The sequence below is a fragment of the Ammodytes marinus genome (assembly GCF_949987685.1).
Source record: "Ammodytes marinus genome assembly, chromosome: 18".
NCBI classification, from domain to species: Eukaryota; Metazoa; Chordata; class Actinopteri; order Uranoscopiformes; family Ammodytidae; genus Ammodytes; species Ammodytes marinus.
The window spans coordinates 10,285,270-10,302,250 of NC_137222.1; the positions used below are offsets into that span (position 1 = coordinate 10,285,270).

The 16,981-nt window shown below is 40.5% G+C and overlaps 1 protein-coding gene across 2 annotated transcripts in view; it reads right to left on the reverse strand.

Annotated features, from left to right (window-relative positions):
• The window catches only part of pappaa (pregnancy-associated plasma protein A, pappalysin 1a), a 92,601-nt gene that overhangs the window by 57,705 nt on the left and 17,915 nt on the right, over positions 1 to 16,981 (reverse strand). For both annotated transcript variants that reach the window (XR_013845336.1, XM_080046872.1), the window contains exons 3-7: positions 16,188 to 16,333; positions 15,540 to 15,833; positions 14,739 to 14,931; positions 14,280 to 14,401; positions 9,104 to 9,605 (exon numbers count right to left, since the gene is read on the reverse strand). Coding sequence is in view for 1 of the 2 variants with exons in the window: in XM_080046872.1 (XP_079902998.1) it covers positions 9,104 to 9,605; positions 14,280 to 14,401; positions 14,739 to 14,931; positions 15,540 to 15,833; positions 16,188 to 16,333 (1,257 nt within the window). In the remaining variant the exon portion in view is untranslated. The remainder of the gene's footprint in view (positions 1 to 9,103; positions 9,606 to 14,279; positions 14,402 to 14,738; positions 14,932 to 15,539; positions 15,834 to 16,187; positions 16,334 to 16,981) is intronic.

The window sequence follows — 16,981 nt, forward strand, 5'->3', positions numbered from 1 at the left end:
TGTGTGTGTGTGTGTGTTTTAGTAGCTAAATTACCACTAAAGCCAAAATAAATAAAAACCCTTGTCCCAAGAAACACTTCCACACTACCTATCCAGTCGCACGCGGATATGGCTGAGGTTGCCCACTTTGGGTCCAGCATTTGTTTTTGTTTTTTTTTCCTTATCACAGTGATTCGTGAAACCATCGCGATGAATACACATTGGACAGGAGAAATATTGGGGGACTACTCACTTTGCCCGGTGTAAGTCGCCCTGATGGTTTCTTGAGTCACCATGATAAGGGATTCTGAAATAAAAGTCTGAAAGGAAAACATAAAAAACATAAATGAGAAAAACCAAAACCATAAACCAAAAATAAATAAATAAATCCAAACTGTAAATGAGAAACCAACGGCCATAAGCAAAACAAAGGGAAGAAAACTGTAAATGAGAGACAACTAGACTGCAAGTGAGGGTGCTTTCATCAGACCAGTCGTCCTGTTTTTGTCAATATTAAACACGTTACTTTTTCTCTAAACTGTTGTTTGCCTTTACATGTTTGTATTACCATCTGGTTTTATCATTTCTGTTGGAATGTTGGCACTGTTCTAATTTACGGGCATACTAACTGGTCATTTAAAGGCAGAAAAAAAATTGAGAGTTTATGATTATTTATGTATTTTGACTCTTATCAACAATAAAAACAGGATGACTGATGTACACATCAGCATTCTCATTTGCAACAATGTATTGTTTACAGTTCTCTTTTCCATTTTGACTTCGCTTATAGTTTTGGTTTCTGATTTCTAGTTTGAATATCTTGCTTATGATCATGGTTTCTCCTTTATGATTTTCTTTTTTGGCTTTCAGTATTTTTTTTACTCATCCTTGGTTTGTGTGCGGCTGTGTGTGTGTGTGTGTGTGTGTGTGTTTGAGTTTTGCTCCCTTACATACAACAGAGCAATTCATTAAATTAATAGAAAAACATGTAATATTTTTAAAACTGTCATATTTTCAAAATCACTATGTGATGTTTGCTCATGCTGGAAAAATATTCTTTGAACGACTGCGACAGTATTGTTCTTTAACTAAACACTATTATTTTTATATGTTTAAACAAGATCACTGCTGTTTAATTTTTGGTGAGTGTGATAATTATGTTATCTTGGTTATATAGTGCAGAGGGGGATGGGAATGAATAATGTTTGTGTTTAATCACGGCCAGTTACATGACCATATAGATTAGCCATAGATCATTTCATGTGAACAATCAAGTACCATGGGCTTGATTTTGTTTTTTATTTCTGCATAACTGTAGACTCAATGACAAGCATGCAGAGAGACTGTACAGCTCATGCACATATGTGGATTCATATGCCCATTACACATAGGCCCTCACGCACATGCACACATGTGCAGGCAGGTGTGTACACACACACACACACACACACACACACACACATACACATACACATACTGTACAGTACACAATATATTTGTCATTAGTAAGACCCTGCCAGCCAAATATGGGCTTTAAACTTAAACAAGAGTGCACGGGCATCTACCACTATTCCCACTGCTGCAATAATCCCCAGTGTAAGTGCAATTCAACACCAGCAGCAACAATCACTCTGGTACAACAAATGTTTTACCCAGGGCCAAAGTTGAAGTCAGAAATAAAACCAAGAAATAGTAAGAATGATGTGCAGGGAAGCACATAACCATAACTTTTGATGAGCTCTAAATCAAACCATTCACTTTAACAGTTTTGACTATCAAGCAAACTAGCAAAAAAAGGGCAACTAATCAGAGTGTTGGTAGTTCAAACAGTGTCCCCTCCAGTCCACATGTTGAAGTTTCCTGAAGCAAGACACTGAACGGCAGCCCTGTCATCAGGGTGTCATCGAATGAGAGGTGTGCATTTGTGCATTTTTCGTGTGTTTGCTTGTATACAAACATTCTGTAATGCTCTTCCTTTGGTGACTCAAGTTAAAACACAAAGAAAAGACAGGAAATGTGTTTTCTTTATGACTTGTCTCACTATGGTACATGTTATTTTGTTTTCCCCCCTCATCTTCATTTCTCCAGTTTCTCTTGTGTTTGTTCATCACATTCCAAGCAGACAAAGGTAGACCGAGTTCAAGTTCACTGTGCTGTCCCAAATCTAAAAACTTATGGGACCCTAAAGATCAAGTAACACAATGAATTTCCCCACAGTGAAATGTGTGCCTGGGATAATATATTTATGTTGGCTTCGTTATCATCAACAAAGAATGTTTGACCTGACAGACTTGTTTTTTTACTACAGTATGTCCTGTTCTGTAATGTTGGCTCATGCTTGGTGCAACGTTAGGCTACACTCAAACATGCCCCCTCTAATTGAATTAGTTTAGCCCCTAGAAAAGTCAAGCTGTGCGAGACTGTATCTTTAAAGAGAGCAAACACGCAGAATGGACGGAAAGCATAGAAAACAAATCTCGCTTTGCATCAAGGCAGCCAATGAATTTTTCTTTTTTTGTGGATAATGAGAAATGCTGGCTATTATACTGTTTTCCAGCGCACAAACACAAAGTAATTGCACTGCTTGATCGGACCACACTGAGAAACACGTTCATGCAAGAAAAGAACAATACAAGTGGTTAGATCTGTCCCAGTAGGAAGTAAACGGAAAGGAGAAGAGGGAAACATAAATCAAGAAGAGATAAGGAGAAGGGAGGAGTAAATTGTGACGTTTGTGGAAAACACGATAAGGTAAAAGTCATCCATTCCTTATAACACTGATGTTTATTCCATCAATCTCGGACACGGATGGACAGGGAGTTGGGAATTACTGTAAGATCGCTCTCAGTGGTCTCCAGACAACATTGAATCAGCAAATGTTTAATTGCTCAAACTGCAGCCAGTTATTGGAGATTTGGAGACCAAAGACACCTTTAAAATAACAGCATCTTTTGAATGTTCCTGAAAAACGATGTCTTGCAGACCTGGGAATAATGATCCAGAAAGGGGCTTCAGGAGAAAGCCATGTGGACGACTGAGCGCACAACCCCGGTCGTTTGGAACACAGGCTTTGGTCAGTGTGCACAGTCAATGTTGATTTTCTTTTACAAGTCTATCTAGGCTAAAAATTGCAAACAGTCAACACTGTCAATAGCCAAATACTGCAAACACTTTGGAAGAGAGCCAACAACTTTCTCCGGTAGGAGGCCATTAGCCATAGGTCTGAATTGAGAAATGTTTCTACATTACAAACGTCATTTCACCAGTCCTTACCTTACCTTTCAGGCTCATTGGAATCAAAAAATCAGATCAGATATATCAGATACGTTTGGTTCTGCAGCATAACAAGCATGTTAGTATCAGTCACATTCTTTGTAATGATTTAATGAAGGCTATGGACGATCAGAGGATTTCTTAGCAAAGTATCTTCTTTAAAAGATCCTGATGTAGGTTTCCCAGGGGGTTAGGGTTCTTCACAGGGGAAGCAGCGTGCTACCATTGATGGTCTTGTTGTGTGTAACAGAGTGTCCTACCACTGTAAAATTAAATATTTCTAAACAGACTGAAGAGATTATTTCAGATATATACAAATCCAAAGACATATCCATGATCACATTCTGTGCACCAGCGATGTCTTCTACATCCTGTGCTGTGACTGAGAGTCTGAAGTATGGGTGTCATGATGAATCCTTGGTTCTATGGGTTCAATAGTGCTACTTCTCATAGCGTGATAACAACTGTTTGAACAAGGCTTTCACCCTGTATCCAATTAGGTTCATGCCTCATTCCTCCTGACCTCAATACTAATAGCCATGCTGTGTTAGGCGCTGCCGTTCGCAGCAGGCATGAATTAAACAGAACATGTGGTGCAGATGTATAGCAGTTCTATGAATTCTCCATAGGAGCCTATAGTGAGTGGAATACATCAGAACAACATTTGGAATGACAGGGGCATGAATAAACAGTTACTATATGAATGGCTTTATGGCCATCAGCAAATGTAGACTTTATGTGGTATAATCATTTGACACATGTGTATATGTGATGGATAATATCCAGTTACTGACTTACTTCTGGCAACATTCCAGACTTCATGAAAACACACTTTCATCTGTAACTGATTCGATATGATATGTAACTGATCTGACATGCAACTCATACTACAAAGAACTTTCCTCCAGTCGCAGACAAGGTGTCATGTGATAAGATTCAATCATTGGTGCTTCTTTGTGCATCCAGACATTCTTCTCAAGACCCTTGTGGGAATAGAGGTTTAATCTTGGCTTGTGCTCAAAGTCAGGCACAAGGCACTGTAATATGCTTTTCAAAAGTGTTTTGATAGCACCAAGTGATTACATATGGAAGCATGTGCTAATGTATGTGCCTGCTACTGAGAGCAATAAGAGTGTTGCTGTGGGTCTGTGTTAATCTGTGTGTGTCTGCCTACACTTTTGTGTACACTGGGCTTATGTGTGAGCATGCATATGGATGTGTTTCCGTTCTGTAGCTGCTTGTTGTTCTTGGCTGAGAGATCCCAGATGAGAAAAGCAGATAAATGTAGGGAAGTTGAGAAAATATCTTAGATTGAGCCTGCAAGAAAAACAAACAGGCCAATACTCCTTTTGTCAATGTGGCAGCTGACATGCATTTGAGGTTTCACTGCTATTAATTTTACACCTCAAGCATCCCTAACAAACTAATGCTACATGTTTAGACCTGACACTGGTACATTAAAACAGACAGAAGAACAATCTAATGCCATATTAATGCATTTTGAAGGCATCTATCACTCCAGTTAACAGTTGGCTATAGTATACACAGCCTCATTGTTGTGATGTAGTAACATCAATTAATAAAAAAAAGTTATATATCTCTATTTTGCCTGAACCCTTACCTGAATCTAAGCTTCCATCAGGCTTTCCTCTAAAAAACCTGTGTGCCCCAACATATTAAACACACATACAACTTAAAAGACGTAGTTTGTTGATTATATTCCATTTGACTGCAAAATAAAAATCTGCTTAACGCCTAATGCTGGGTTTACACTAAAGGACTTTTAAAAGACTTTTTCATTTCCTTTATTTATTCTCGAAAGATCAATTGAGGTTACCCTCTTTTACAATGACGTCGAGACAGATACACAATATACAATGAGAATACACAACAAGCTTACAAAGAGACAACAACAATTAAAACATTCAGATCAATTGAATAAAACAGAACAATAGCCTAATTAAAACAGTTACAAGTGGAGTGGGGCTGATTCAAAATAATGACTTTAAATTGGTTAACAGTTATGAGTGTATTTATTTTAATTTGATGTTGTAGGCTGTTTGATGTTGTAGGCTTTGAAAAGACTGAAGACTGACACCCTCTCACATCTAGAGACAATCAATTTACACCTGAAGACAATTAGTCATTAGTTCTCAGTCACAGGTTGCATTCCGAATCGCATACTTTCTACTATGTAGTATGTAGAAAAAAGATTTAGGATGTCCCGATTCTTGTGGCCAGATTTAGGATGGTTAGAAGTACCCAGATGTCCTACTTCATGCGGCCAAGATTGTTAGTGTTGAAAAGTGCATCCTATTTGGGCGATTCTGACCCACAATCCAGTGCGCACGTGAAGTGACGTAACATCGACGAAGCCTCCATATGAAAACAAACGGGGATGCGACGGATATAAAAGCAAGAGGCAAGATCAAGGCGCAATGTTATGATGAAATAAGAGAGTAAAGTATGTCCCAATAGTATGCCTACTGCATCCTAACTAGATTATTTTTATCGTCGGATGTAGTATGTAGAATAGAAAAAAGAAAGAGTATGCGATTCGGAACGCAGCCACAGACTGAGATTTTGAATAGACAGGGGGTCTCATATTGCAAGACTACAACAAGATTCCTTTTGAAATTAATATAATTTCCAATCCTGCTACGGGGGATTAAAAGTGATTTCAGTGAAATAAAACATTATTTTTAGCAAGTAAAATGGACTGTATAAACAACTATATGCCCTTATCACGTAGGCTTTGTGTCATGCATGATCACATTAAAAACTGCAAACGCGATTGTTGTTTTTATTTAATTAAAAAAAAGTTAATTCAATATTCCGAGCGGGGGACATCCTGTAGTTATTTGACCAAATGTATATGCTGATATATGTATATGCCCCAAATAACTCTCACTCCTAACCCTGTATTTGACGGTAAAGTGTTAAGGTTGCGCGTGACAGCCTGGTTCTCCAGCCGAGGCTTCTATGTGAAAGTGTCCGGAAAAAGTGGCTCACAGCTGGACACAGGTCGCGACTAATGCCGCTCCTCCTGCATCGTGTCTGGTGCTGGAGAGAGTGTGACAGTGTTCACGTCATTTCGCTTGAGCCAACCCCTTAAGACTAACGATAATATCAAACCTGTTTGATAATGTCGGAACGTCAAGACGGGGAGAAGACTGGCTGAAATCGGGTCGGAAGACCACCATACACCAAACGACTGAGATTACGGGCACGTGCCACAACTCCAGCAAGACTCCGTGATTTTAGTCCGACATTGAAAGATTGTCTGCGACTGCCAAATCCCGTGAAAAGTTGTGTAGTGTAAGCCCAGCATAAGGTGCAGCAAATGATTACAATTTGCATCTTAAAGACACAGAGATCAATGTAATGATGTGTGAATTTGAAAGTGCAAAGTGGTCAAATTGATAAGGGATGAGAGGAAATTAAAATGTATGGGGTGATAAAAAGTGTTGCCAAAGCCTTCATGGTTTATTTTTAATACTGAATTTTCTTTTCCAATGACTTGACTTTTGCCTACCATTGTGTCATCCGACCATGCCGGTGGGTAAAAGTGGTTATAGCTGTTGCAAGCCTTTTATAGAAGGAGATCTTCAAAAGTTCAAGTCTTGCGATCTTGCGCTTACTTTCTCACAGCAGCACACCTAGTCCTTCAGACTGTGAGGTGGACAAGATAGTTGGACTGTCGGTTTTAGAAAGTTACCGATATTGTAAGACTCTGAGAGAGTCCAAATCTTTTCTGGTACACACACACAATGATGACTGTCGGAGTGCCACTGCTATTATTCACAATTAGCCAGAAAGTTTGCAGAATAAAACACATAAACAACCAGATCTTGCAACTTCTTTTTAAGAGGAGAGGTAGTGTGATTTTCAAGCAGCAGCAGCAGACTTGAGTTGTATGGGAACAGTTGTGAAGAACTATGGGTAGAGACCGAATAAATTGGGGCGTGGGGGGTATGGGGTATAGTCTGGATACTGTGGGAGGTACTCGCTCTCTTTTGGCTGGGAGGTCTCTTCACATCCGCTCCAAGATAGGCTTTGACTGAATGACAGCTCGTCAGAAATAGGATTAGCCCATTTAACCCAATCCTCCTTCCCTCTCTTGTCATACTTTCTCAACCCCCTAATGTGTTTCTCCATCACCTTTTGGCCCCCTTGAGCCCAGCAAAGATTTACCCCCAACTAGTCAAACCTTCCACCCCTGAGTCTTCTTTTCACTTCACAATTTCTTACTCCCCACCATAATTTACTCTGTCACCTTGACCTCAGAGCCCTTAGCCATTCCAAACAAACCGCCACCCACTGATGGAGCCAAAGGAGCCAAAGACGTCAGTTGTCCTGTCGCCCCCAGGTCAGGTGAAGGCCAGCCTGACAGTGGGAGGTCATCCCCCCCTTCATCAAGACCTCCATCTCTCTATCCAACCCCATGGAAGCATGTTGCAAGAAGAGACGGCTAACTGTGTGGTCAACAAAAGAATTTCAGCAGCTGGACCAAGTCGATCAAACACAGCACTTTATATTTGATTGGTGGCCTGCCAAAAAATCCAATTGAACTTTGCTCTTTACTCCACTATGTCAATGGCGATGTTTGTTGGACTTTTTATTTTTAAGAACAACACATGAGTACTATGAAGCACTGGAACCTGTCTGCTTTTGACTTATTTGGTTTTAGTGCCATGGTATGCAAACAGACACCAGAGCATAGTAATACACTTCTTCAATATCATAAGTAAGATATCGAGGCTTATGGCCATGCACTGATCAATATCCAAGAGTAACTCAAATATGGTAAGAAAATGTTCTCACAATTGTTTTTTTTTTTCTTCTCTGACCGGAGACAAGACCCCATATATGCTCTCACAACGTAGAATATTGGCCAGTTACACTGTAATGCAACCACAGCTAGTGAAATATACCACAGCAGTGAAACTACCAACAGTACATCAATAATCACTGAAGTGTGCCAAAACCCCCAAATAAATACATCTCTACTGCAGACAGCCTTCCACAGACACTGCTGTTCAATCAGGCAGTTGTGTACAGACACTTTATGGAACTTAGGGTATCATCGTTCCATCTTGCGTAACATGCATACTCACCTTGTTGCCTCTTATCAAGCACTATCCTTCTCATGTGAACCACGCTGACAGCAGGATAGTGAGATGGCATAACACGCAGCAGTGCCATGTATAGCACAATCTTTACAGAGTCAGCACATTCCATGAAAGCAAAGCACTAAACCCTCACCACAGTGTGCAGATAATACCTTTAACAGGCCGTCTGTATGCCTTTGCTTCATGGAACATGGGAAAAAACAAATGCTGGCAACGATTGACCTGTGACTTGAGGAAACAAATGTTGGGCCGCAGATTTGAAAACTGCAGAAGAAGCGGTGGCACGCTAGTGCTCCTGTGGGTAATGAAAAGGATATCTGGTATTACAAGAACATTTTTTGTGGATAGTTTCCAAAGATAGATAAACACTTTCGTACTTGTCCAAAAAAAACATTTCCACATGACACCGAAGCAGAAAGCTAAATTGCCATCACTTAGCAATTCCTGACTAATGAAAGAGAATACTTTGGGTAAAAACAAGTGTTTAACCATCCAATGCATGTCCAACGCATTGTTAGGATTTCTTCTTTTGGCTGGCGGGAAAAGTTGGTCTATAGAAATTTGCCAAAGACCATAACCTTTATTCTATTTGGTTTATTTAGTTTTCTCAACTCAGGAATGTCAGGGAGAACGTATTGATTTGCTGTCACAGTCTGTCAGTGATGAGCAATGAAGATCTTTTGTGCACTCATGCAAAAACATTCTAGCGGGTCACTCACCTGTCCGTATATCGCCGGGTAGGTTCATTCAACATCAGGCCATGTGGTGCGTGGCTGAAGGGTGGCTGGCGCAACAGGCGGTAGCGTAGTGGTTGGCAATGTCTACAAAGTGCGCTGTCTGGCTTGGATGCCAAGAGGGTGGCGTCAATCTCTAGGTGTTGTTCCATTGTGAAAAACTGTACCCCGTACACCTCTTCCTCTATGTCCAGCCTCAGAGTCAGTGGGGTGTCACAGAAGACATTACTGGGGCCCAATGAAATGTTGTTCCCACTTACAGTCAGTAGCAAGACGTTGTGGATAGCGGGCAGCGCGATTTCCTCTGGGTTGAAGAAGGTGACCCACACGGTCAGGGAGTCTGGTACCAGTGGGTAGGGGAACTCTAGCTGAAGCATACAGCCCTGGAGGGGGCACTCCGACAGGCCAACGACACCATGCTCAATCCCTGCATTGGGACTCCAGGTCCGCACACTTGGTTCACAAGCCTGCTCCACATCTGGAGGGCCTGTGGAAGACATGTTTTTTTTAAAGACACAGTCACCTACATGACATGTACAGGTAAACCAAACAATAAGAGCTCAAATGATTCACAAATACAATCAAATTATGTTAAAGGTGCTACGAGTAACTTTAAAATATTTCTGAAGAAGTCTTATTTCCGATGCCTTTGTCGTCGGTACGCTCACCCAGGAACAACAGCTGCAGTGGTAAAAACACTACCGCTTTTGTCCAAAGGGGGTGCAGGAATGAACTAAATCTGAAAGTTCCTCGGAGCACCTTTGAATATTATCAAACTCAACAAGCAAAAGCCACCTGGCCATTTCCTACAAATACATTTTAAATTGTTCATTTGAATGAGGCGTGTAATGATAAAAGGCAAACAATTTATGTTACAGGTCCTTGAATTTCTCAAAGGATGCGGGAAAAAAGTGCCAACAGACAAGAACTGGCATCAGTGATCTTTTTTTTGTGCATCTACACTTCTTGCAACATCAAGGTAGAGGTAAAAACTGAGAGTTCATTGTGAGTCCATCTGCAGAGGAAAGGCAGAGCTGAGGTGTGTACCTTGCGAGAGAGGCCTGTTCAGGGTTCTCACTTCAGCGCAGTCATTACAACCTCTAACAGTCACACTCCAGCCATATTTGGAGTCTACACACAGCTAACTCGCATTATCCCAAGTGACGTACACTAACATTCATCAAGCACTTTTAGAAGCCAGCAAGCAGCAGACACTATGTTCTCCCTCAATTTCCTTTTGTGCATTTCCAAGCTGGCAACCGACAAAGCCATTTGCTAACCTTATTTCTGGGCACCGTGCAAAATTCCAGTGTTTAATCAAGTGAGGACTGAATACGGTTTCCAAGCCACATTATCTCAACACATTTATTATTGTACTGTAAGTGTGTGTGTGTGGCCAGAGTGGAGGTGAATTAAAGAAAAAGAGAAAGAGACGGATAGAGAGAGAGAGAAAGAGGACGAGGGGGGTTGGCTGGGAGAGAATTAACTAAGATACTCCAAGAGCTTGGCTTTGCTCAGCTCATGTAGTTCTGGCTTTGTGATTACATTTTCATTGAGTTTGCAGGAAGGAGCTATAGCCACTGAAAATATTTTGTAATGTCAGCTGTTATGATGGGCCCTACTCCTGCTCTGGCGCTGCTGTTAATATGGTTGGAGATTTAAGAGGAGACAGAATAGGGGAATCATCCACTGTGCAAGGCAATGTAAACTGTTTTTCAAAGATGAAGAGATGGATCTATGATTGGCAGTTCAGTGTGTGCAAGCACAGGGTCTGAAATCCCTCATCCAAAGACAATTATTATTATGTAATTATCTGCTTAGTCAGAGCAGCGACCTGCAACAGGTCATCAAAATGTACGAAACTTTTAATAGTGTATCTAATATAAATGTCTTTATACACTATATATATATATATATATACATTTATATGACCGGTCCATCCAGATCTAACCTTTGAACATGACCAATCCATTCACTGTTGATTAGGTGATCTGGGTATTAGCGTGTCAACAAAAACAGCCCACCAGGAAAAATTATTAAATATATTAGGCAGCACTGCAGTGTAAATAATGCTAGTTTTATTGTAAGCCATTGTCTCTTAACTTGTCAAGCTATAGTTGATATAGACACAGTGCATAAGATATTTTTTTATGATCGCTGCAAGCCAATTAAGCTCATTCTTGTTTCATATGCTGGTAAACAATAATGTCCTGAACGCGATCAAATTCGATTCAACTTTACAGAAATCATCTGAAAAATGAGTCCTGGCTTGACACTGGTGCCTGCCCACTATCCAGTCATAACACTTCTGCTCTAGAGAATAGAAGTGATCCACAAAAAAGTCCAGAGGGCCGGATGAATAAACAGACAGGGATATGTCCGGGCATGCATGCTCTATGCTGTCTAAGAAGTGCCTGGCTTTGTCTCTCACTATCGATGACTCACTGTCACACACTGCTACACACTTCCACTTACTCTCAAGGCAGTCCGTCCTCCCCTGGGCCCCCCCCCCCCCCAAATAATTTTGCCCCGACACACACATAAAACAGACAGACCTCTTAATAGACACACTTTATGAAGGCAATACACGTTCTACGTTTTGGGAACTGATGTCACAATACAAAGTATTCAGTGTATATTTGGAAGTTATCTGCCACAGCTGGTGTTTTTCTTTTTTATCTTATGAAGCAGTAAACACTAGCGCTATCTTTGGGTACAAATTACTACTGATATATAATTTTTTTGACTGGTATAATCAAGTCAAATCCAAAGAGGAGTTTATAAATACAGAAGAAAACAAATATATGATGGGAGCAAAAGAAAAGCTTTGAATCATTGAGGAATTTGAAGATGGATGTTTTGTTAAATGTAACTGTTCACAAGCAGAAACAAGTGAATAGGAACACATTTTCAAGGGTGACGTTGTGTGTAATGTTGGCTTCGAGAAAGGTTAAGCAGATTATCTAAAGGAATTGTGTGATTCTCAGGTAAGACTTTTCTCAGAACTCATATACATTTCCTTTGTGAGTATTTTACATTCCTAATGGTACCTTGTACATATTCATTTGGACACACAGATCCCTGCAGTTAAGACTTATTGAGTAAATCAATACCGTTATATACACAAGCAAACATTTTGGACACTCAATGTTTTGCAAAGGCAGTTTCTGATTGTGTAGTCACGTACACAAATACACATCCTGCATCCTTCACTTCAATTCATGCTCACTGCTGTTAAATCCTTCCGTGCGAGTGCAACTTACCACATGCAATGATCCTAACTATGTTCCTAACCACTCTTAACGGCTCCTTGAATCCATATCCACATGTTTTTTGACTTTTTGTTAAGTTCCAGTCATATTTCTCTGGGGCATAGTGTACTAAAGATTTATGAGAGGTACTCTGGCTCTCTTTAACCACACTAGTCTTTCCCAGTTAATTAGTGTGAGGACACAACCCACAAATCCTTAGATAACAGGTGCCATGTGTATGCATGAATGCCGACGAATGTCAATGAATGCATGTATACACACATGCACAGTCACACAGTTGCATTGAACAATATAAGGGTGTAATGGCTATCGTCTATTCTATGCCAATACCACTCTTTTTAGAGTTAGTAGTTGGCCTAAATCTCTTTTGGAAGTTAGTAACCGCTGGACACATTTGCACCATCACAGCAGGAAACGGCAGCTGCGGTATTCAGTGAGAAGCTGGCCCAAGCAGAGTTAAACAGGGAATGGGGAGCTGCCACAAACAGAGACCCCTTCCAAGAGGGAAAATAGAGTACAGTTTACGCACACAGCATGTTAGACAAGCCCAGACTTGCCTCTGGTGCACAGTACACTATAGCCAGTGTGAAGACAAGGTTCAGTGACTTTGGAATCAATAGAGCATCCACACACACACACAAACACATAGATATGCACATGCAGAGACATTCGTACAAAGGGACTCAAGCGAAGACAGAGACACCAATAATATTGTAATTTCACATTTTTTGGCATATTATTACCATTTTTATTTATTTTGTGTTGGATTATTATTTTGTGTTTTCTTATGCAGGTGTTTGCCAATTAACGGTTTGCACATGGAAGCACATATCACTTCCATCCAATAGAGGAATCAGTAGTCTTAATACAAGTGCTTTAAATCGATTGATCATTGGTGACTCATTTGCATGCTGTTTTAACTGGAAGACCAAGAAAGGGCAAAACAATATTCAAAATAAAATACAACTGCTGCTACTCATGGAAATGTCACAGCAAGCACAAGGTCAAATATGAAATGGATGATTAAAAATAAATGTGTCATCTCAACACTAATCAGCCAAAAGATTTGAGTTGTATTAATAGTACACTTACTGGTAGTTTTCTCTCAAAGATAATGCACTGGATTAAGCTATTAAGTGATGTTTACTAACAATAGCAATAATCAGAAGTGCACAGATGGTAGAACTATTTTTAAAGCTGAAATACATCATCCCTAATGCCTGTAAAGTTGTTGTAAAAATGGGTTCACTAGTTAGTAGACCAAGAATGGAAAAACATTAGAGAAAAATGTTGTTGTTTTTTCAAGATTTTTTTTTTTTAAATATCCCTAAACTGATTTCCTTCTTGGAATTACAGCTATGACAGGATCTTTAACCTTGAATTTTTGGCCTGAGCCCTCATATGGGAATAGTGGTACCATACAGCAACATCCATTGGGAAGCGACCTACTTGATCCTTCCATGTTGTCCCACGGTCCAAGTGTCATGAATTTGAGTGAGTCATTTGCATATTTTGAGGTTGAGTCAGCGACCAACAACATATTTCTTTTTTGCATATTTGAGTATTGACTCAGAGAATAAACAAACGGGGCAAACCTCAAAATACGGTGAGCATATACTGTAAAATGTGGTGAACAGGTGGATGTGGCTCTGCTTTAATATAGACTTTGATTTAAGTTATAAATAAAATCTCTTTGTCATCAAGAAACTGACAGAGAGTGAGAATCAGTGCAGAGTAAAGGATGAGTAAGGAGGAATTCATCCTTACATTTTAGGATGAGCATCATTGAGAGTATACGTGAGCCATGAAAGTAACCAATAACCACCCTACAATAACAGTGTTCCAACGCCATTGCACCAATAAGTATGGTGAATAATATGGTACTGTACCTTCAGCTTCACGCGGTGACCAGTGTCCAGAAGGGGCACAGGGTCGTGGGGAGGAGGAATTGGAGGCATACTGCAGTAGAACTCTCCCCTCAGTGCATTTATCACACACTGATCCCACTTCTCTAGGAAACCAACAGACAGGCACAGCAACCAACTTAGATACAGGCCAAATAGATATCATTAACACAGTAAATAAAGATGCAGTAATGACAATAAGGTTAATTTATGTGAGGACTTATGAGAGTTATACACTGTTTTTTAAGATGGTGCTTCCAATTTACTTGGCTCACATTATAGTGTTTTAGTCTTTAACAAATCATGTAATGGTAAATAACCCCCCCTCCCCTTGTTCTATTAGCTCAAGCAATAATCATTAATGTAATTTATCTCTCGACTTTATCAACTTTATTGCCATACACGCACCCGCATCTGTTTGGCAAACTATGTAGCTCATTTCACCTGTCGTAAAAGTGTCCCGAAATCGGTGGAAACCATTCGAGGACGATGGAGTTATGATGCTGCTGGACCACTTGAGGGGCCATTGGAACCGGAGGAGGCTTGGAGGCGGGTTGCCAGGTCTGGTAGATGAGGTTCAGGTAGCAGTGCATCCTAGCCACCTGGTTGAGTGTGAAGGAGTCGGTGCAGGCGTCGTCTGCAGGTAACAGAGGGATAGTGAGGTCGGTGTGAGGAGTGGGGGATTGGATTTTGGATTGATAAGTGGAGCAGTTATTAAATCATTCCACAGTTAAGTTAACTTAGTCAATTGTAGACAGGGCACATTGAAATGGTCAGAGCGCTCCTAGAGCAGTGTGGGGTTAAGTGCCTTGCTCAAGGACACAATTGTAGAGATGGTGGGCAACGTAGATGTAATACCAGCCACCACTAATATTACAAATAACACCCTCCTGTCGGGTCCCGGGGATCGAACCAGCGACCTCATGGTTATTGGTTGGCCCCCTTTCCTCGAGGCCACCTATTTTTATTTGAGCACTATCTTTTTCCCATTCAACTATGACAACAACAAATGTTTTAACCTTTTTTGCAAAAGAAAAGTGACATAAAAGGATGTGCCTCCTGCTGTGTTTTCCTCTTTAAATGTTCCTGCTAAATTCCACACTTGTCTCAGTATGCACATAGACTCAACACATTCCTGTATGGTGGTCTCTGTGTCAGTTTTTTGCATGTGAGAGGTATACAACTGTAACATTTTGCCCCAGGTAACTATAGCAAAGCACTTTACAGAGGCTCCATCCAGCTCACCTGCATAACTCATGTAGTTGTTAAACGGCGTGTTGGTGAAATGCCGACAGCCACAGGTTTCGTTGCCAGGTTCGGGGTCGTGGCAGCCTTTGTATTTGGGCGTGGGGTTGGTGTCGGCGCACAGATCTCCGGTCTCCATCGAAGGCTCAGTCTCCAAGCAGGCGTCATTACACGACTCGATCTCCGATATGCCTCGAAACACGTGGTAAAGCCCGAGACTGTGACCGATCTCATGGACCATTGTGTCAGTGTGACCAAATGTACCGTAGAAGGAAGGGTTCAGCACAATTCCACCTGAGAAAAAATGCAGAGAAAAAAAGATCCACATTCATATGATGTAAAGATTGCAAACGACCCCCCCAAAGTGTGAGTGCACACAATACAAAAGCCTATTCGTAGTGTAGTGTAAAGTAATCGCTGTGGAACTAGAGTAAGACTCCAACAATGAATTATGAATGGTCTTCTCAGCTTCATTATCACCTTTATTCCCTGTTGAAGCTGTGAAGAAGACAGAAACTACCCGGTGCTTGAACTGTAATAACTCAACATAAACAATCTGGGATGCCAAAGAAGGGAGGTGTGAACACTCTTAAAGGTGTGCATGTGAGTGTGCATGCATGCTCATATCTGTGTGTTTTTGTCTTTTACCCAAATGTGTGAGAGCCTCTTTGTCCCAGGGCCAAGTGGCAACCCCCGCCAGATCTTCATCAGAGGAATTGGCAAAGAAGACATTGAGATGAGTCGAGCCATCCAAATGCAAAATGTCTTTCAGCTCTTTCACATCCAAATAGGCTCTGGAAAATAAATAAAAAGAATAATAGCCAAAAAAATATTAGTACTTATAACATAGGATTCCTGCATGGGTCCAGTCTTGCAAAGCAGCACCTGCAAAGCTCAGTATAGCGGATATCCAGTGCAGGTTTCAGTACATACAGTTACTACACATTAAGTTAATAGCTTAGCAATGGCAAAAGTATTTTCTTTGTGAACACAAATGTCATAAAGGCAAAGTTTTACAAATAACAAAAGTGTTCCAAGCAGGAAAGAGTTTATGTAGTGAACAAGAGAGCTCAAAATTAGGTCCCTTTAGAATTTAAATGTTATTTTATTAACTATTTATTCTTTCAATACACTTTATATTTGCAAAAAAAATAACTGCTTGTAGTTCAATCCCACTAAAATCTCTCAACAATTCTTCTGACTCACAACAACACTTGCTCACTTGGAAATGACTAAGACATTCTTTGGTGATTTTGTGTCTGTAGGCCCTGGCTCAGAAATTGCGCATAAGGTTAAATAACAGTGAGTCGTGCCGTATCAATTTTGACCAATCAAATCCTCATTCTCATTCCAATTCAAATTTCCTGCAGTCCCTGCACGCTTTCTCTTGTGTAATAGAAGGGAGATTAAATACTATGTTGTTGTCTGGTGCTGGTGGGAAT